The sequence below is a fragment of the Choloepus didactylus genome, chromosome 4 (genome assembly GCF_015220235.1).
Source record: "Choloepus didactylus isolate mChoDid1 chromosome 4, mChoDid1.pri, whole genome shotgun sequence".
NCBI classification, from domain to species: Eukaryota; Metazoa; Chordata; class Mammalia; order Pilosa; family Megalonychidae; genus Choloepus; species Choloepus didactylus.
Genome location: NC_051310.1, coordinates 35,600,411 through 35,620,771, shown reverse-complemented (window position 1 = coordinate 35,620,771; position 20,361 = coordinate 35,600,411). Strand labels below are relative to the sequence as shown.

Below are 20,361 nucleotides of genomic sequence, written 5' to 3'. Positions count from 1 at the left end.
CCTAGCTGGGGGCCCAGCTCAGCTCTGTGTGTGTCTCCCCTTTGTGCGTGCCAGGCACAGGCCACCCTTCTCACCAGAGCTCCTGGGGGGGCACAGAGCACACTGCTGGCTCCAGGCCTCGCCATCCTGACAGCAGCATTCTGTGTAGGTGGTGCGGCGTCCGTGCAGGGGTTGGCTGCACACGTAATTGGTGACTTTTTTCCAGCAGATGTCCATGTGGATGTCGTGGTCAGGGATGTCATCTGGTAGCACAGGGCACAGAGGCATGTGAACCCCCAGCCCAGACCCTCTCTGCCTTCTGCTCTGCCAGCCCGGGCCCACTCACCTGCACTGGTGCTGTTCACACAGCGCTGCCAGCTGGGGTCCAGGAGGAGGGGAGGGCTGCAGAAGCAGTGGAAAGAGCCTTCCGTATTCACACACTCACCATTCTCACAGGCCATGTCCTGGCACTCATTGTGATCTGTGGTGGCAGGAAGAAGAGAGAAAAGTGGGGAGGCAGCACCAGGGCGGCTCATCCACTTTTGACCTTCGTGGAGGGGGGTTTTCCTGTAACTGATGGTGGAGGAGGTAGCACCCTCCATTCTCCCCCCCACCCCCTGGCCCAGCCTGGGAGACTCCTCCCCAGGGAGGCCTTTCAAACAGGTCCCCATGTGCATCCCTGACAGCTACCCTTACCTGAGACCTGCCTGCAGCAGTGGGTGTCTAACCCAGAAGGGAAACTTCCAGCAAGATTGTGACTGGAAGGCAGGGGTGGGAAAGCATTCAGCTGTGGGCCTAGGGACGGGAGGGGTGGTGTGTGTTCTCACCCTCACACTTCTTGCGGGAGGCATCGTAGTGGTACCCAGGATCACACAGGCAGATGTAGCCAGGCACCGTGTTGAGGCACTGGCCATTCAGGCAGAGATCAGGCCCGAACAGCACACACTCGTCAGCATCTGTGGGAGGGCAGAGCCGATGGCAGGGGAGGCTGAGAACTGGGGACTCCAAAGCCATGACTCTGGGTTCGAGTCCTGACTCTGCCACTTGCTAGTTGGGTGATTTGGGGCAAGTTGCTTAAGTTTCCCTTCCCTCAGTTTCCTACCTACAAAATGTGGATAACAATTCTTACCTCTTATAGTTGTTATGAGGATTAGATGGTTTTAATATATGTAAGGTGCTTAAAATAGTGTGTATAGCACATAGCTGCTTCTGTTTCTGTTATTTCCATTGAGGGGCCACCTGAACCACCCATGAGTGTGGGTTCCCCCAAGTTCCTGGGTTGGTAAATGGGGCCAGGGAGATAAGCAGATGCTTCTAGCCTCTGTACAGCAGTCCACCCCACCCTGTCCCCATGCCCACATGTGGCTGGGAGTGAGTGCTGTCAGTCAGAACATCATAGTGTGTTCTTGGAGGTGCAGGCTTGGGAGAGCAGAATATTTTAGGAAGAGCTCAGGTCAGAACTTCCCTAAAAATCTGCAGGGAGTCAGGCAGAAAGGATGAAGCAACCTGGAAGGCTGGAGCTGGGTGCAGACCTTTCTTAGGCCTCCTGGAGGACCAGGCTGGGGTCTGCTCAGGTGAAAGGAGTTGGAGGAAGGTGTGTACATGGAGGTTACCTGTGTACGTGGTCTGTCCAAACATCCAGGCTCCTTCCACAGGGATGTAGCCTTTTCCACTAGGGCAGATCTCGCTGAATTCCACTGTGCAGGGAGGCATCTGAGCTCAGAGAGTGAAGGGCTCTGTCCCCTTCCCCTCTCCCCTTCTTTCAGTGCCCCCTTGCAAAGCTGACCTTGGGAGGACCTGGGACCTCAGGGGGCCTTACCTGAGTCTTCAGATGGGCAGAGGTCACAGGTATCTCCCCAGCCAATGCCTTGGGTACAGCAGCACTCTGCCCGCGTGGTGTTCCGGCCCAGGAGGCCAGAGCAGGGTGGCTGCCTGTTCTGCCCAGAGTAGCACTCCCCACGGACGGGGCCAGGGGCCTGGTCCCCTGTCGGGGCCTCAGCGACACTCTGACCTGTATGTGGTTTTTGTCTGTTTATGGCCCCTGAAGTATCCCAGCCCTTGAGTTTAATCTTCAGATTTAACACTTATGTAGCAATTTACAGTGCCCCAAATTCTTTACCTATATCATCTCATTTGAGGCTTTAAGAGGTAGATGTTATTATCATCTCTTTTCTCCAGTTGAAGAAATTGAAGCTTGGAGAAGTTAAGTCACTTGGAACAGCCCCGTAGTTACTAAATGGTTTAGCAGGGATATGACCCCCGTCCCTCTGATGCCAAAGCCCCTGCTTTTTCCAGCACACTACAATGCCTTTCTCCCCTATAGTGAGCCACCCCTGGCCCTTTGCTCCATTCTTCTTCACAATGGACCCAAGCCCCTCCCACTTACCACCCTTCCCTGTTCTGGGTCCCCTTTCTCCTCTGACTGAGCTGACCTGGCCTTCCTTTCCCCATGTCAGCGAAGGCCAGGGGAGTCCTAGTCCAGCCTGGGGTGAGAGGTGAACCCAGTGGCTGGGGTGGAGTGGGAGGAGGAGTCCAGCTCAGCTCAGCTGCAATCTTCCCTCACCTGGTGGACTCCCCGGGGTCGGATGGATTCAGGGGCCCTTCAAGGCTCAGTCTGAGCTCCCTGCAGCACCCTGAGTCAGCCCCAGAGCCTCCTGAGGGGTTGTCACAGCCAGGCAGTCTTATGGACACTCCTTGGCCTGACGCCGACCACCCCCCTCCCACCCCAGCTCAGGCTCCTTGGCCCTGCAGGTTCCTTCCCAAGTGCGCCCACGCACCCTGCCCCAGCCCCAGTCTCCCTCGAGCCTGCCTACCGGCTTCAAAGGCGAGGGTGAGGGTGAGGCTGCGAGGGCTGTGGGAGCCCCTGTAAGCCGCAGCGTGGTCCCGGACCATGACGGGTGGGGGGTCCTCACCTCCAGCCCCGCGCGGGCGGCAGCGCCCCTCCCGAGCGTCGTACTCCTCCAGGTCGCTGGCGCACAGGCACAGGAAGGAGCCCTCCACGTTCTCACAGAGCGCGGCCCCGCACACCGCCAGCAGGAGCTCACACTCGTTCACGTCTGCCGGGCGGGAGGACAGGCTCGTGGGCCGGGAAAGGCGGCCCCTGCCCCTGCTCCTCACTCCAGCCCAGCAGGCGGGGCCTCAGCTCAGCCCCCCAAACACACAGGCTGGGCCTTGGGGGAAGACGCAAAAGCGGGTCGAGTTAGCAGGAAGGAGGAGCGGGGGGAATGGGAAGGGTGAGAGAAGGTGGCAGAGAAAGGGGGCCACTGAAGTGGACAGAGGAAGGGTTACTCCCCCTGTACACATTCTCCAAAGGCTGTGCCTCTGGACCCCGAGGTCTCCGGGGCAGGCGGCGTCCTCATGAGCGCGCTTGCTCCCCCTGCTGGTAGCGCGCGGCTATGCGCCCCCTGCCGGCCCGGCCAAGGCGCGGCTGCAGGGTGGAGGGGAAATCTCCCTCTTCCAGGAAGCCTTCCTTGCCCACCCTATGGGGACCCATTATGGAGCAACGTGACCACGAACATTTCAGGAGGGCCCCAGGCCTCTATCCAGGACGGCCAAGATCTGCAGAAATGGAAGGGCCCAAGGGCCTTCCCCTCCCTGGCCGAGAGTCCGGGGAGCCCACAGGCGTCTCACCAACACAGTCCCAGCCCGAGGGCGAGGTCTCGAAGCCCTGGTCACAGAGGCAGCGGAAGGAGCCATCGGTGTTGTCGCAGTAGCCGTGGCTCCCACACACAGTGTCGTTGGCACACTCGTCTATGTCTGTGGGACAGTGGAGACCAAAGTGTAGCGGAGTCTAAAGCAAAGAGCCTTCTCTTCCTCTCCATCTCCCTCTCTCTCCCTCCCCCTCTCCCTCTCTCCCTCTCTCTTCCTCTTCCTTTCTCTCTTCCTCTCTCTCCTTCTCTCTCCCTCTGTCTCCCTCTCTCTCTCTCTCTCTTTTCTGGGAATACTTATTTATTTATCTGTTCTATTAATACCAAGATTTGCACACACATGCAACAAAACAAAAACAAAAACAACCCCTAAACACAGGATAAGACAGCTTGAAAATTACAATTCCTCTAATTTTTTTGTAAGCTCCGCAATACAGAAAATATACAAACTTCAAACAGCTGCAAAAACAGTGTCCTTGGGAGAAAATAGAGTTTCCATATCAACACAAGAAAAAGAAGGATCCTCAGCCCTCCGACACCCCCTTCCCGCTCACCAATGCAGTCCCCAGTCGGGGTCATGTGGAAGCCAGGCTGGCAGCTCAGCACACAGTGGTAGGAGCCAGGGCTGTTCTCACACCTCCAGGCCCCGCACACCGAGGTTCCGTGGTCCTCACACTCGTCCACGTCTGTCCCCGGAGCCATGAGAGGGGCAGAGATGGGGGAAGGGTGGCAGGTCACTGCTCTGGCCACCCCTCAGTCATGAGGTCTTGTCCCACAACCACTGGGGTCCTTGATCGGGTCCAAATTATTGGCCTCATCTCCAATTATTGGCACATCAAGTTCAGGATCATTTCCCCTGACCCAGCAGGCTAGGGCATCTTGGAAGAGCGCTCTGTGCTCTTTAGGAAAGCGCTGAGCTCCCATCCTTCTGTGACATTCCTTTTCCTCCACCACACTCTCTCCACCTGCAGACACTTACATTTCTTTTTATACAAACCTTCCCAGTAGTGTATTACAGAGAATTGTTCTGTCTTGTTCAATTTCTTGATGTTCTATAACTTTCTTATTTGTCCTAGCAAAAGACCTTGAACCTAGCAGGTGTTCAATAAATGTCCATTGAATCAATTTGGCATTTAAAACTAGACTTGTGTGCTCTGTCAGCACAAGGATTATGACTGTCTTTGGTTTGTGGTGCTCAGACAGTCCTTGAGGCAGCAGAGTCCCAATCAATGGATTAGCCATCAGATGATCACGCTGTGGAAAGTGCCGGCTGCCTGGGAAGCTGCAGTTCCTGGCCCCAGGGAAAGGAGGACCAGACAGTGGTGGAGGTGGGCAGGCGTGGGGCAGCCCCCTGGCCACTTCCCCCCAGAGCTCTTACCCACACACGCCCCGCCATCTGGGGAGGGCTGGAAGCCAGTCTCACACAGACAGTTGAAGGAGCCCTCGGTGTTGATGCAGTGCCCTCCCAAACACGGGTCTGTGGCTGCACACTCGTCCACATCTAGGAAAGAAGGCTGTCAGCAGACCCGGCCGCGGGGCCTTTCCCTGTTAGGGCTCTGCGAGCTTCCAGAGGAGGGCGAGGGAGGGGCTCGGGACAGGAAAGGGCTGGGGGATGAGCAGGAGGGCCCAGAGCTGGCAGCCACAGGCCAGTTTGCAGGGAGAGACACTGGAATAGGGATCTGTCAAGGGGAGACAGGGGACACTCAAGAGTTCGGAGAGGGCACAAACAGTGGCCTGGTGAAGGGCTCTGAGTCCCTCCCGGAGGCTCTTTCTCTCATTTGTCCCAGCTTCCCACTCCTGGGTGGGGCCCTGAGCATTTTATTTCCCTATTGGTATTAAAATGGACTCTGTTCTGACAGTCTCTAGCACCCCCTGCTGCTGACTGGTGGGCATGGCCATGCCGGCTTCTCACCCTGGCAGCTGGTGCCCCCCTCTGCACTGGCAAAGCCGGGTGCGCAGAGGCAGAAGAAGGACCCGTGGCTGTTGAGGCATTCGCCGCGGGGCGCGCAGTACTGTTCCCCCATGCACTCGTCCACGTCTGCAGGGAGAAGGTGGGCAATGGGTGTCTCCTGGGGATGTCCCCCCTGCCCCCTGCCTAGTGGGGAGGCTGGGCCACTCACCCTCACACACGGTGCCATTGACCAACTGGAATCCCTGGGGGCAGATGCACTGGTAGGAGCCGGCCAGGTTCCTGCACTCGCCTCCCAGGCAGCTGCTCTGGGGGTCTTCACATTCATCCACGTCTGCAGGGCCACACAGGGAGAGGAAGGCCACCGATGGCAGCAGCTCTCAGAGCAGGAACCGAGGGGGAGGTCTCTGGAGGACCCCTCACCTGCTCAAGGCAACTGGATCCTTATAAACAGTGCAGCTGGGAGAAGCTTGTGGGGGAGCCTTGGGGATTGGGTGCTGGGATGACTCTGCAGCTCTAACCCCGTCTGCCCCAGCCCCAGGAGGTGCCCTTGCCTCTGGCCTGGCTTCTGCGGCTGCCCACACTTTGCCCACCCTGGGGACACTTTGTCTTTCCCAGCAACCCCAGCCTGGAGTGGTCAGACCCCCCTGTCCTTATCGGGGCTGAGATGGCTTAGATTTCACCCAGAAGCAACAGGAAACAAATGAGAAATAAACTGAGAAGGTAACAGATCCTAGATTCTTCAAGTGGGGCTATGGATCGCCCAGTAAAGGGGACTGTTTCAAAATACAGTCCTGGCACCCACCCTCACTAGGAATACTGGGGAGGTTGTTAGAAAACAGATTCCCAGGCCTCCCTCTGAGTCAAATCCAGTAGGCCTGGGTAAGGCCGCAGAAGCTGCATGTCTAACAAACTCCCAGAGATGTTTCTGTACTCTGAAGTTCAGGAACCAGTGGCTCACTGGCCCACCAGGCCCAGATCTGCAGGGAAGGGTGATGTGCCAGTTTGAATGTATTATGTCCCCCCAAATGCCATTATCTTTGATGTAATCTTGTGTGGGCAGACCTATCAGTGTTAATTAGATTGTAATTCTTTGAGTGTTTCCACGGAGATGCGCCCCACCCAACTGTGGGTGATGACTCTGATTGGATAATTTCCATGGAGGTGTTGGCCCACCCTTTCAGGGTGGGTCTGAATGAAGTAACTGGAGCACTATATAAGACAGACAGAAGGAGCAAGCTGCTACAGCCAAGAGGGATACTTTGAAGAAAGCACAGGAGCTGCAGATCAGAGACATTTTGAAGACGGCCATTGAAAGCAGACTCTTGCTCCGGAGAAGCTGAGAGAGGACAAATACCCCAAGTGCAACTAAGAGTGACATTTTTGAGGAACTGCAGCCTAGAGAGGAACTTCCTGGGAGAAAGCCATTTTGAACCCAGAACTTGAGCAGATGCCAGCCACGTGCCCTCCCAACTAACAGAGGTTTTCCAGACACCATTGGCCATCCTCCAGTGAAGGTACCCGATTGCTGATGTGTTACCTTGGACGCCTTATGGCATTAAGACTGTAACTGTGTAACCAAATAAACCCCCTTTTATAAAAGCCAATCCGTCTCTGGTGTTTTGCATTCCGGCAGCATTAGCAAACTAGAACAGGTGAGAATAGGTGTCCCCAGCTAGCCCATGGTCCTAGGGGGATAGAGGCTCCCCTGGCCTGGAAACAGCCCCTGCTGTGCTCTGTTCCTCCTTTCTGGAAGGCTGACGGGTTAGTCTCCTGCATCCCCACCTGAGCTCTCCTCCCCCACTAGAGGTCTCTTACCTTCACAGGTCTGGCCTCGCAGGCTGGGCTGGAAGCCCTCCTCACAGTCCTTGCAGGAGAAGGAGCCGACAGTGTTGGTGCAGACACCCAAGGGGCAGACTCCAGGAAAGGCGCACTCATCTAAGTCTGGGCGGTCAGACAGCCGGTCACCCAGGGGGCTGGGAGGGCTTCCTCCACCTGACGCAGGACTTTTCCCATGCCTCTGGCCTCCCTCTCTGAGCTTGGAGGGCACCCTCCGGGACCCCGGGGAGGGGCAGGCCCTGCCTGTGGGCTTTCTAAAAGGCAACCCCAGCACCCTCCCAGGATGCTCCAGGGGCAGCCTTTACCCTCAGTTTCCCTTTATCTGTGTGACTCCCTTTTCCTCCCTGTGAACCTGGGAATTCTAACAATGGCAGCTCTACTTGGGGCCAGGTCCATTTGGAGCGTCCTTCAGCCCACCCTAGAGACCCTCAGCATCAGGGATGGCCCTTCCTCTGGGGGGCTTTAATCTGGGGTCAGCCCAAAGCTGGCGATACATGGAATGTTCTTTGGGATATATGAAGGCCTGTGTTCTTGACCCCCTCACCCACTGCTCCCAGAACTACCTTCACATGCAGTGCCGTCTTCATTCACCCAGTACCCGCTGTCGCAGGCCGAGCAGTTGAAGGAGCCCTCGGTGTTGACACAGAGGCCGGTAGGGCACGAGGCCCGGCTGGCACACTCATCGACATCTGAAACGGGCCATCGGGTTCTGTGTGGGGCTCTTTCAGCACAGCCAGACTGACGGGGAGCAGGTCTCAGGAGGGATGTGTTCAGTCAGTACGGGTAGGGATGCAGTACTCGGTGCCGACTGGGTATGTGTGTACAGAGGGGAAGGGGCCACGGGCTGGACTTGGCCCGCTCTGCACAGGGAAGGGGGCTTCAGCCTCTGTACCTTGGCAGCCCTTCTCGTCTGAGGTGACTTCATAGCCCTGTCCACAGGAGCATCTAAAGGAGCCGTCCAGGTTGATGCACCTTCCTTGGGCACAGACTCCTGGGGTCAGACACTCATTCACATCTGTAGGCGAGAATTTCAAGAAGGCAGGCTGGCCTTCTCTCTGTCCCGCAGCCCCCATGGGCAGGCTTCGAGGTCTCAATTGTGAGGCCAGGGAACTAGACTTGAGAGGGGCTGTGGGCTGCTCTGGGGAGGCCGTGAGGCCGTGATCCCTCATTCCTGTTCCCACCCTTCCCCCCGTGCTCACTTCAGCCCTATCTAGGGCTGCACACAGCCTAGGAGAGGAGGCCCCCAACCCTAGAGCTGCTCTGGCCTATCTGAGGACACCCAGGGTGAGGTGTCCCAGACCCCTGGCTCACCTTACAGAGGGTCTGAACCTCTCTGGCCTTCTACCTGCCCACTGAACTGATATGAGCCCAGGTTCCCAGTCCATCAGCAGCTTCAACAGGTGGGCGGGCAGTGGGGAGGAGGATCAGGCCGTGCCTGGGTGGCCGAGAGGCAGTCTCAAGGGCCTGGGAACAGTCTGCCCTCTCCAGGGCCTCAAAGCATCCATTCAAAACTCAGTTCCTCCCGGCATTCTGAACTCTGGGCCTCTCTTCCTGCGGGGACCGAGGGGAAAAAACACCCCTACTACCACTGACATGCAGCCCACTTGGAAGGGAGAAGAGTGAGCACTGTTCAGGCAGGCACTGCTGTTCAGATGCAAGAGAACCAAAGAACCCCCTGGGAGCTGCAGAAAAGCCTGGCTGTCCTAGGGGAAGAGTCAGCCTCTGCCTAAGATGCCTGGCACCCCATCTCGCCCAGCAAGATCCAGCCACGGAAGCTTCTGGGGTTTGGGGCTTGGAGCTCCTGGATGGTTATGGCCAACGAGCAGAAGAGCCCCAGCCCCAGCTGATTCAGAGGGCAGGGCACGGGTAACTGAAGTACACACCCATCACGGCCAGCAGTCATCTGGGAGCCCAGCTGGATCACAGAAGACAATAGCCTCCAAGCTGCCTCCCTCTGCCCACCCCTCTCCTGCCCTGTGTGTGGGCTCCACTGGGGGTCTCAAGGCCAAACAGCCCTCTCAGAGCCTTGGCAAGCAGCTCTCACCTACACAGTTCCCGCTCTGGCCCCTGTAGCCCTCCTCACAGGCCAGGCAAGTGTAGGAGCCGGGGGAGTTGACGCATCTCCCATCAGGGCAGGTGCCAGGATGATGGCATTCGTTGATATCTGCAAAATAACAGCCCCTCCCTTGGTCATCTCTGGGAACTGCGTATCCTTGACCCTGCCTTTGGTTGGAAAGAGGGATGTCAGTTTCTCCGCAGATTGAAACTAGGAAAGACAGAGTTGTCCTGTTCTCAAGCCCTGGACATCAACTCCACCTCCCACCCACAGTCCTGGACGAAACAGAGAGATGGAAGAACTTTAAAATTAGAAAGGAAGACTCCCTGGTTGGGTGCAATAGGCTGTAGTTACCATGAGCTCTGGGAGGATCAGACAGCTGGACTCTTTGGGATGGGCCCTCATATCTCCATTAGTGAACTTCTGTTCCTTTACAGTGATGATCATTAGTGGGATTGGACATGCTTGGCCCAGTTGTGAATGCAGAATGGGCTTCCCTGCACCAGGAAATGAGGACCAAGGATGAGTCTGCATCTTGGATATGGCCAAGACTGGCCCTGAGGCTGAGTACAGACTTAGGGCGGAGGTTGGCAAGGCTCCTCTGCTGGAGAGCTGTCAGACCTTTCTTCTAGCCAAGAACACAGTTGGACTCATGTGTCCCACTCTGGTGAGACCCTGGAAAGTCAGCCAGAAAGGCTGAGCCTGAGCACCAACTGGACAGACAGGGGAAGAGGAGGGAGAGGAGCAGCCAGTCCTGGGAGAGTAAGAAGGAGGAGGAAGGAAATCTTATCACTAGAAGCTACAGGGCAGGTTTCTTCCTGACAAGACCTGGCATACTGGGGAGTCCATCATGAGCAAACACCCCAAGGCACCCAGGGCACTGGGTCTGAGTTAGGGATGTCACATCCCAGGAGCTGGCCTCTAGGCCAGAATTGCAGAAGGGCCTTGGGTTCCTCCAGCCCAACACCAATAGTATCTCCTGGTCACTATTCATGACCGGTAGATTGGCTGAGCTCCAGAGGTAGCAGGAGGATTTATTCTTCTCCTGGAGGAAGTCCACTAGCTTGTACGGACTAAGAGCCCCTTCTCCCTGGGAGGAAGACCTTCTCAGCCCCCATGGATGAAAAGAGAAGGACACACTTCCAGAATGCAGGAGACAGGGCCAATGGTCAGATTATAGGTTTTCTGCAAAGGGACAGAGCCCAGCAGCTGTCATTGCAGAAGGGCAGAGACCCTAAAGTGGAGGATGAAAATGAGTCCCCCTAAGGTTGTTTGGTTTGCAGACAGCAGTCAGGACTGGGGTCCTCTCAAGCCCAAAGCTTCTCCCTGGTGAGGGTGGCTCTTGCCAACCTGCCCGTGTGCAAAGAGGGTCCAGAATAGGAACATACCCATAGGGCAGGTAGTCATTCAGAGAGTTCTGCTAGGAGACACCCAGAACTCTCCATGACAGATGGAGGCAATACTGGGGACACTGAGATAAGGATCATCTCTGGGAAGAGGGCAGCCAAGAGCCCCACATTGGGCTGCGGTGATACCACACAAAACTACTCTAAGTTTTCTGTAAAGGCAGAGATGGAGAGATTAAGACAGGGGTGGAGAGAATGAAGGACCTAGAACACCAACTTTGGCCACCCAGGAGGGAGCAGCCAGCACCAGGCCTGGTGGGCCTCAGCTGAGGGCTGGGAGGAGGATGGGCAGAGCCACTGGGAAAGACATGCATTCCCAATGCTAATCCCTGCTTCAGGAATGCAAGGCCTCAGGGAAAAAAGAGATTGAGGACAAGGATCCTCCTTGGAAACCACCCAGCGAAGAAAGGAAGCCTTTGAACTTCTTCCCCAGGAATCAGGCAACATAGGAAGATTAGGTCTATCAGGGCCAGGAACCTGAAGTCTGTCCTGTCCCAGCACAGCTTCTGGAGGCAGTGCATGAAGGGTCTTATGTTGGGCATTTAGGAGACATGTGGTGCTCACTAATGCTGTTTACTAAGTATTTCCATCTTCTGACTTTATTGGCTTTTACTTCCTGGCTCCTTGTGGTTGGGTGGGGCCACGGGACTAGCGCTGGCCAATGGACCAAAGCATTTAATTGTGTGTAACTTTCCAGGGTGCTTTTTTTTTCTTCCATGGAGACTGGAAATGAAGACAATCGAGATGCTGGCTGCTCCTTTAGCCTGGTTCTAGAGTGAGGAAACGTGCCCCCAGCTGATCCCTGATGGACAAGAAGCATGTGTGAGATTTAAACCTTTCCTGTTTTAAGTCACTCAGGCTGGGGGTTACTTGTTAATACAGCACACCCTAGCTCATCCGGGCACACCACTGCTGGCTTCCTCCACAGACCAGAGCCCCAGGCAGTGATTATGAAATGTTAGAGGTTCTCTCAGCAAGAGGGAGAGGGAAGGCAGAAGATCAAAGTAACCCCTTGGTCCCCACTGGGGCCAGAGAAGAGCTCTTCTGAATGGGAGTGGAGATAACTGAGCCATTAACCAAGCCAATCAAAAGCAGCCAGATAAAGATTCTGGATCAAGTGGAGTCTGTCACCAGATAACCTGAGGCAGTTCCACCAGCCTCTTGGTGCTTGGATTGGGGGCAGTGACTGGGTGCAGGTTTTTCTGCCTCATCTGGGTTTGAATTTTATCTAAAATTATGGTATGTTCTGGTAAGTTAGAGTACTCTGGTTCACTGGGCACAGGAACTAGCTGTCTTTTTATTGCACGCAGCTGGAGCTCAAAAGATGTTTGCTGACCAAAGAAGAGGACTGGGTGCCTAAAACTTCCCCCATTGCCCTCTTGGTATGACGCTGCTGAAGAGGCCCCAGGAGACCTATGGGAACAGTCACCCCAGGGACCAACTTGCCTGATCTGCTGTGTGTGCTCTGTGAAGATCCTGGAGTTTCTCTAACTACGGCTTAAAACAGCCTTTGCACGAGGAAATGTCAGGGCCTCCACCTCTGATTCTTGAGAGAGTACTTTGAGGGAGGGTGCTCAAACTGGGGCCAGAAGCTCAGGTGACCTTGGCTGTGGTGGAGTGTGGAGGACAGTAAAGGCCCTGACAGCCTGCAGGGAAATCCAGCTCCTGTCCCTGAGAACCCGGAATCTTGGTGCAATGGAAATGCCACCGAGACTGCTGGGTGGGCCGCTCTCCAGGCTGCTCGTCCTTTAACCCGACTTTGGGTTTTAAGTGCAGAGAGTGGTTTCTTAGTTGGAGAAAGAAGAAAGTGGGAGAGGAAATTGACTGGGCTCCCAGGGTGATGGGCCAGGTCTGTGGTTTCCAATGGAAACCTGGAGAAGTGTATGGGCTACATCATTCTTTCTTTCAACAGACTCAGAGTGCCTTTCCTGGGCCAGGAACTCAGCCTGACCTCTCAGCCGAGGCGTGTGTCTAGACCTTTCCTCTGGAAGGAAACAGAACCATCCAGAGGACTGGAATGGGGTGTGGGGGGAGTGTAAATATGAAAAAGAATGGGGCCCTCAGATAGCAAAATCACCCACTATTTACTGAAGGTCTGATTGTGCCGGAGACCCATGCCAAGCACTTTGCGTCTATTAGGTTACTTGGTCCTCACAAGCACCTCTGGGATGGACGCTATGGTTCCCAGCTTCAGGTGTGGACATGAGAGTTAAACCCAGGTCTGTCTCCACCAGAGCCTGTGCCCTTAACACAGACTGGTTAGCTCGTACTTCAGGAGCCAGACGTTTCCAACATTCTGGCATTCTGTATTTTCTTGGGTCATTTCTTTTAGTTTGCCTTTTCCTTTCTTCTTAGTACATTCTAACATCAAGTTCATGCGGTTGCTGTGATGCTAAAATGAGGTAATTTAGCAAGTACCTGGTACATATCAGGCATCCATCAAACTATCTCCCTTCACTCTCCATTTTCTAGGAAAATGTCAGGCTGTCTCGTCTCCATCTTGCTAATGCTGACAAGGGGAATGAGTTCTGGCTTGGGTCGTGATGGTGGTTTGAAGCTGTATGTACCCCAGAAAAACATGTTCTTAAATTTAATCCATTTCTGTGGGTGTGAACACATTGTAAGTAGGACCTTTTGATGAGGCTACTTCAGCTAAGGTTTGATACACCTCATTCAGGATGGATCCTAATCCTCTTACTGGAGTCCTTTATACAGAGAATGAATACAGAGAGAGAGGAGAGAGCCAAGGAAGCAAGAAGCTGAAAGCAATGAAACTCAGAAGAGAAGGGAGAGACCAGTAGAGCCTCCATGTGCCTGGCTGTGTGGTAGAGAAGCCAAGGATCACCAGCAGTCTTCAGGAAGAAAGCTTTGCCTTGATGATGCCTTGCTTTGGACATTTTCTCGGCCTCAGAACTGTAAGCTAATAAATTCCCATTGTTCAAGCTGAACCATTTTGTGGTATTTGCTTTAAGCAGCCAACGAAACTGAAACAGTCATGTTTAGGCCTGAGTGTTAAAGGGGAAGCACCAAGAGGGAGGCACTGAGAGGACCCTAGTGTAGGGTGAGATGCTGGGGGGGTACAGACAGAGAGTTGGCTGTCTTGCACCCCTACCTCTCTCCTTTGCAAAGACCTTTGAGAGTCTGGACTTCCCTTCCATGTGAGTGGCAGTGAGGGGTGGGGGGCTCTCCCTTCGCAAGGTATACAAGCTCGTCCCTCACCTCCAGGATGCTCTAAAACCAGGCAAATTCTGGCTGGGGGAAATCTGGAAGCTGGGATGAGTCTGGTCTAAGCCCAGACCCAGGGCAGGTTTCTTTCCAGAGAAAGCCTTGACTTATCCTCACTTTTTCCTGTTTTGAGAGCACATGGCTTAGCTCTCTTCCAAGCATTTGACACCTCAGCCTGGCAGGTAGGGTAGAGCTGCCAGGAGGATTTCAGGGCTGGGATGACAGTGGCAGGCTAAAGCCAGTCTGCAAGGAAACCAGTGCTTGGCAACATGGTAGCCACCTTTTTGCTGGGTCAGGAAAGGGGGGTGGGGAGGATCTGGGCTCTCATTCATTCAACAAATATTTAGATCCATCCATGCATGGGTTGTCTAAGGATATGATTCAGCCCAAGGAGCTCAGTCTAACAAGCTTTAGCAAGAAGGCCAAGGCTGAGGTCCTAGGTGACTCCCAGACAGACAAACCTTCTCCCTCTGCCACACAAGGACAGTGGAATTTTTTAAGATAAGGGACAGAGATATCCTAGGGTAGACCTGGGCCAAGAGGAAGATATGGCAGGACCTCTTGCAGATGAAGTTATTTGTACTCCCCTGCTGCAGGGGGCATGCAGGACACCAAAATATCACTGAGGGGATGGAAAGGCTCAAGAATTCCCACATACGTCTCTGTCCATAGGGGTGGGGTCAGCATCAAGGGGCCCAGCTGAGAACAAGCCAGAAGGGAGTTAGTAGTCGGAGTGAGTCGGGAGGGACCAGGAGTCGGGGGCAGGGCAGGGGGCTGGCGGGCTGCCCTCCTTTATTGCCCTTCCTTACCTTGGCAGTGCCCCTTCCTGACCATGATGTAGCCCTCGTCACACGTGCAGTGGTATGAACCCTCCGTGTTGGTGCACTGCCCCCCTGTGCACACCCCTGGCTGCTCACACTCGTCTATATCTGTGAACATACAGAAAAGTCCAGAGTTGGGGACAGGCCTGGAGGGGGTCCTGGGGCATCCCTTCCAGAGGCCAAGGCCAAGGATGTGGGGCTGAGGCCCAGGTGGGGAAGGCATCTGTGCTGCAGTCATGATTGGCAGGAGGAGCTCCTAGGCCAGGGCTGACACCCATCCAGCTCAGGCCCCTGCTAACCCCCTGAGCTCCTTCCTCCCAGGGAGAGCTGCTCTTGGGACTCATCTGGCCCTCAGAGCCTTGGGTGAGTGGCAGCCATGTGGCATGACTCAAGAAGACCAATGCATATTTCCCCCTGGCCCCAATGCATATTTATGATCTTACACATAAATAAAGACTAGCATTGACAAAGGAAAAAAAAAAAAAGAAACTGAAAGAAATTACTCTGTGAGAAATGGATAAAACAATTTATAAATTAAAACATACAAAAGACCACACTGAGTAATCTACCAGAAAACAAAATCCACGCCCTGAAAGAATACACTCCATTATATATCATTTATGCATCATCACAATTATGATTTAGACAGGAAAAAGATTTGCTTTGAAGCCAAGTACATCAAAATAGTTGCAGTTACAATTCGTTTTTTGCTTGCTTAGAAACTACTCATAGATGAGAAAGTAAAGGACTGAATTTGTGAGAAATATGCACAACAGAGAAGAAATGACACTTGTTTTGAGCATTTTAACAAGAAAGAATGGACTAGCATTTGAGCAAGTCTAATTCTTTTAGGCATTCATCACTAACCTTGAGTCCTAGCCTTAGCAATTGCCCCCAGTCATCAAAATTAAAGACACCAAAGCAGCTGGTGAAAGGTAACAATTCCTTGCTCCTACTGTAATTGTGGGGTGTTCTCCTAGAGTTAAGAACCTTCTTTACCTGAAACTATCAAACTCCAACCCAGCAGTCTGGCCTCCTGAAGGCAATTGTATAATAATGTCGATTACAAGGGATGACAGTGTGATTGTGAAAACCTTGTGGATCACACTCCCTTTATCTAGTGTATGGATGAGTAGAAAATGGGGACAAAAACTAAATGAAAAATAGGGGGGGATGGGGGGCATGATTTGGGTGTTCTTTTTTACTTTTATTTTTTATTCTTATTCTGATTCTTTCTGATGTAAGGAAAATGTTCAGAAATACATTGTGGTGATGAATGAACAACTACATGATCGTACTGGCAAACAGTTGATTGTACACCATGGATGATTGTATGGTATGTGAATATATTTCAATAAAACTGAATTTAATTAAAAAATGCAAAAAAAAAAAGAAAAAAAAAAGAACTTCTTAAAGGTTAGGGATTAAGCAGCTAGTAAGAGACAGCAGCCCTGGATCTGCAGGGCATGGTTTATTCCACTGTCCAACCACATAGTTGCCCCATGATGGCTCTAAAGCACAACCTTGGCATGCCACGCCCCTGTTTAAACCCCTACAAGGGCACCCCACTGCCTCCATTCCTGCTTTCAGCCTGGCTCACAAGACTTTTGCCACCACCCAGCCACAGCCTGGCTCTAGTCTCTAATTCCCGTGCACCCCTTGGCATAGCCGAGGCTATCCCACATTCCCACTGGTCTAACCTTCAAGCCTTTCTTACACAAACTCTTCTGAGGTATCTTTCCTCACCTTGGGAGTCAGCAAGTTCCTACTGCCATTTCAAGGACTAGTTCAATTTATCAACTCTTTGATAAATTGGTAGCTCTGACCACCCCCATCCCTTACTCCCACCATCAAACTAATCTCTGCTTCACCTGTGCTCCTCCCATGTTTAACCACTTCATGGAGTCGTTAAGTTAAATGAGATTAAATGAGATAATCCAGTGCTGGCACGAGGTAAGCAATGAAGAAATGTTAGCTATTATTATTAACTATTATTATTCTAGCATTAAACTCACCCTACCTACTTCTTCCGTCTCGGCTCCTGCCTCCCACACACAGGACCTGCTTCTGAGCTTCTGTGCATGCTGTTCCCTTGCTGGGATGGCCTTCCCCACCCACCCACTTGGCTGTCTCCTATTCATCCCTCAGGACCCAGCCCTTTTAGTGACTGTTTATTTACTTGCCTGCCTCTCCTGCCTTACTGTGTCAGCATCCCCAGTGCCCAGCAAAGAACCTGGTGTGTATTGTGCTGCAATAAGGGCTTATTGAGTGAATTGAATAGTCATTTGCTTATGGAGAATGTTTTCATCCAAGCAGTACTCCGTAAGACTTCAGAGAGTGGGAGGGTCACTGGCAGAATGTATGAAAATGCACATTCCCAGCCAGAGATTCTGACCCAGCAGTACTGGGTGGGCCCAGGAACCTGCATTTTTAAAACCACTCCAGGCAATTCTGAGATACTTGGTCCTCACTCTGAGAAACCCTAACCCCAGCGGACAGAGCAGGGAACTGAGAGGTGGAGCCATGTGTGGAAACTTGATAAAGAACCCACAAATCAATGGGACCAAGAAATTGTCTAACACCCAGTACTGGCAAAATGGACTTGCTCTTCGGAGAAAAATAAAACTGGGCTCTTAACACCATACAAAGGTGGATTCAAAGTGGACTAAAGCATAATCATGAAAGTTGGAAGTATAACTTCAGTAGAAAAATTTAGGAGAATATTTTTTGTGACTGAAAGGTGGAGAAGGACTTTTTAAATAAAGCTTCAGAAACATAAACAGGACAGCAAAAAGGTGAATTTCAATACATCATAAAAGGATTTCTGTTCAAGGAACGACATGAGGATAAGGTTAAGGGGCAGAAGACGGAATGGGAGAGTTGCGATATCTCAGTCCAGCAAAGAATCTAGAATATAGAAGGGAGTCCAAAAAAGCAGCAAGGATAAAAGCAACCACCAGTGGAAAAGTGAGAAAAAGATAAGAACAAGCATTTACAAATGAGGGGGAACTCAAAAAAGGCTCATGTATAAAGAGATGCTCACACTTACTAGTAACCATTAAACTAATGAGATAACACTTTATGAGACTGGCAAAATTTAGAAAGTCAATAGTACCTTGGACAAGGCCTCCTCAAGTGGCAGCCAAGCCCACTGGAGAAGCACTTACAGCTGCCCTCAGGCCCTGGCACAGGCCTTCCAGGCACCTGGGCTATCCCGGAACCCCTCGTCTGGGCCAGCCCGGAGACACCATTCTCCGCAGCAGCCACTGCTCCTCCCAGGCCAGCTCCTCCTGCAGAGAGCAGAGCTGCTGGCCCACAACCCCAACTGAGGCACAGAGAAGTCCCCTGCCCCAGCCTCTCCTCTCACCCCTCGTGCCTGTTCTAAGCACCATAGCCTGGGTCACTCCCGTGCCAGCCAGCTGACTGCTTGCCACCCTTCTGCTTACAAACCTCCCCTGACGGCACACTGCCCGCAGGACGCCGTCCAAGCACTTCAGTCTGGCATTCAACACACTTCACGAACTGGCTCCCACCCCTGCCACTTCCTGCCTGTACCCCACGCTCCAGTCACACTGAATTTATCCTTGTTCCCAGAGCATGCCAGGCCTGTTCACTGCATTGCCTTCTGCAGAAATGGTTCCCTTTACCTGGAATACCCTCTGCACCCTCCATTCCTATTCATGCCCCACGGGAGCATCCCATGCCCTGCTTGGAAGGGAGGATGTCAGAGGAGGCCAAGCATGATGTGGAACGGGAATGACTTTGCTTCCCTTTCCAGCTCTGCCACAGCTAGGTGTGAGATCCCCGGATGTTTCAATTCCCCCTCTGGGCCTCTGTTTCCTAAACTGTAAAATGGGAATAGTGATGCTACTGCACCGGTTGAGATGATGAACAACCCCACAATCATGCTAGAGCCTGCCTGTAGTGAAGCTCGTCAAATGGCAGCTGTTACTACCCTGCCCCAGCTCAAACACCCACTGGGGAAACCTTCCCTAATTCTTCCACATGGAGCCAGCTGCCTTCTGTAGATCCTACAGGGTCACCGTTCACATCTTACTCCCCTCAGTCTCCGCAGTGCCTCATATAGGCCTGGAACATAGCAGATACTCAGGGCTCAAGTGTGGAATGAATGAATGAATGAATGAACAAACACAATTCTCCCACCTTTCGATTAAGTTAGGTGATTTGTCTCTTCCCACTCCCTCACTTCCCCCACAGTCAAGTGAGAGGACTGGTGTCTCAGTCTCTGAGAGCAGGTCCTTGGGCAGACATGGATGGGGGTTGGAACCCCAAGGGGCTCTGGCAGTGGGATCATATGCAGCTTCCAGGGCCTCCAGGGAGGGGCTGTGGGTGCCCTCTTGGCTGCTTCGGCCACAGCCATTGATGTGAGCGTATGGGAGCCCCCAAGGATGCCAGAGCCATTCTCTGGGTGAAGGATTCCAACTGGGTTATGACTCTAAGGCACAGCTTGGGAAGTGTGGCATTATATATTCTTTGTGAACTCATTCATAAGAATATATGTGTAGTGTTTTGTATAACAGCATAAATACTGCATATTAATGGGTTTGCATTGGCGGCTGTCTTTACCTAGGTTTCCCGAGCAGTGGACCAGGCCTTCCCAGGGAAGCTCAAAGCCTTGCAGGCATCTCCAAGCTGCTGGGGACCTGTGTTCCTCTCTCAGAGGCACTCCCTGCTCTCCAGTCTGCTGGGAGTCCCCACTTGGCATTCTCACAGGTTCCCCTCTGTGCCAGTTGGGATATATTATGTCCCCCAGAAAAAGCCATGATCTTTTAATCCAATCTCATGGGGTATTGGGATTAGGTTGTTTCCATGGAGATGTGACCCACTCAACTGTGAGTGACACCTTTGGTTAGGGTGTGACCTCTGATTGAATGTTTCCATGGGGGTGTGGCCCCGCCCATTCAGCGTGGGCCTTGATTAGTTCACTGCAGTCTTATAAATGGACTTGCAAACAGAAGGACCTCAGAGCTGCAGCTGAGGGACACAGTTTGAAGAAATTTGAAAGCTGACATTTTGGAGAACACCATTTTGAAATGCAACCTGGGAGCAAGTAGACGCTAACCACGTGCCTTCCCGGCTAACAGAGGTTTTCTGGATGCCAATGGCCTTTCTCCAGTGAAAGCACCCTATTGTTGATGCCTTACCTTGGACACTTTATGGTGTTAAGACTGTAACTTTGTAACCAAATAAACCCCCTTTATAAAAGCCAATCCATTCCTTGTGTTTTGCAAACAGCAGCATTAGCAAACAGGAACACCCTCCCTCCCCAAAATGGAAGCAGATCCTCGGCTCTCAGAGTTTGGGACCTGGCTAAGTCCCCATCTCCAGACTGGTCCCCTGACCCCTGACACTCTGCTCCAGCCACTCTTGCTTGGGGCTTTGTGTTGCTCCTCCTTCCCGTCTCAGCCTGGTTTCTGCTTCCGCCCAGGCCTGGGTCAGGGCCCTCCTTTCTGTTCCT

The 20,361-nt window shown here is 53.0% G+C and overlaps 1 protein-coding gene across 1 annotated transcript in view; it reads right to left on the bottom strand.

The window, feature by feature from the left end:
• The window catches only part of LTBP2 (latent transforming growth factor beta binding protein 2), a 113,583-nt gene that overhangs the window by 6,802 nt on the left and 86,420 nt on the right, over positions 1-20,361 (bottom strand). The window contains exons 18-33 of the mRNA XM_037832298.1: positions 14,871-14,990; positions 9,419-9,538; positions 8,267-8,389; positions 7,938-8,063; positions 7,354-7,479; positions 5,747-5,869; positions 5,539-5,664; positions 5,005-5,127; positions 4,181-4,312; positions 3,610-3,735; positions 2,892-3,035; positions 1,799-1,990; positions 1,593-1,676; positions 807-935; positions 326-460; positions 75-242 (exon numbers count right to left, since the gene is read on the bottom strand). Of these exons, the coding sequence (XP_037688226.1) occupies positions 75-242; positions 326-460; positions 807-935; positions 1,593-1,676; positions 1,799-1,990; positions 2,892-3,035; positions 3,610-3,735; positions 4,181-4,312; positions 5,005-5,127; positions 5,539-5,664; positions 5,747-5,869; positions 7,354-7,479; positions 7,938-8,063; positions 8,267-8,389; positions 9,419-9,538; positions 14,871-14,990 (2,097 nt within the window). The remainder of the gene's footprint in view (positions 1-74; positions 243-325; positions 461-806; positions 936-1,592; positions 1,677-1,798; positions 1,991-2,891; positions 3,036-3,609; positions 3,736-4,180; positions 4,313-5,004; positions 5,128-5,538; positions 5,665-5,746; positions 5,870-7,353; positions 7,480-7,937; positions 8,064-8,266; positions 8,390-9,418; positions 9,539-14,870; positions 14,991-20,361) is intronic.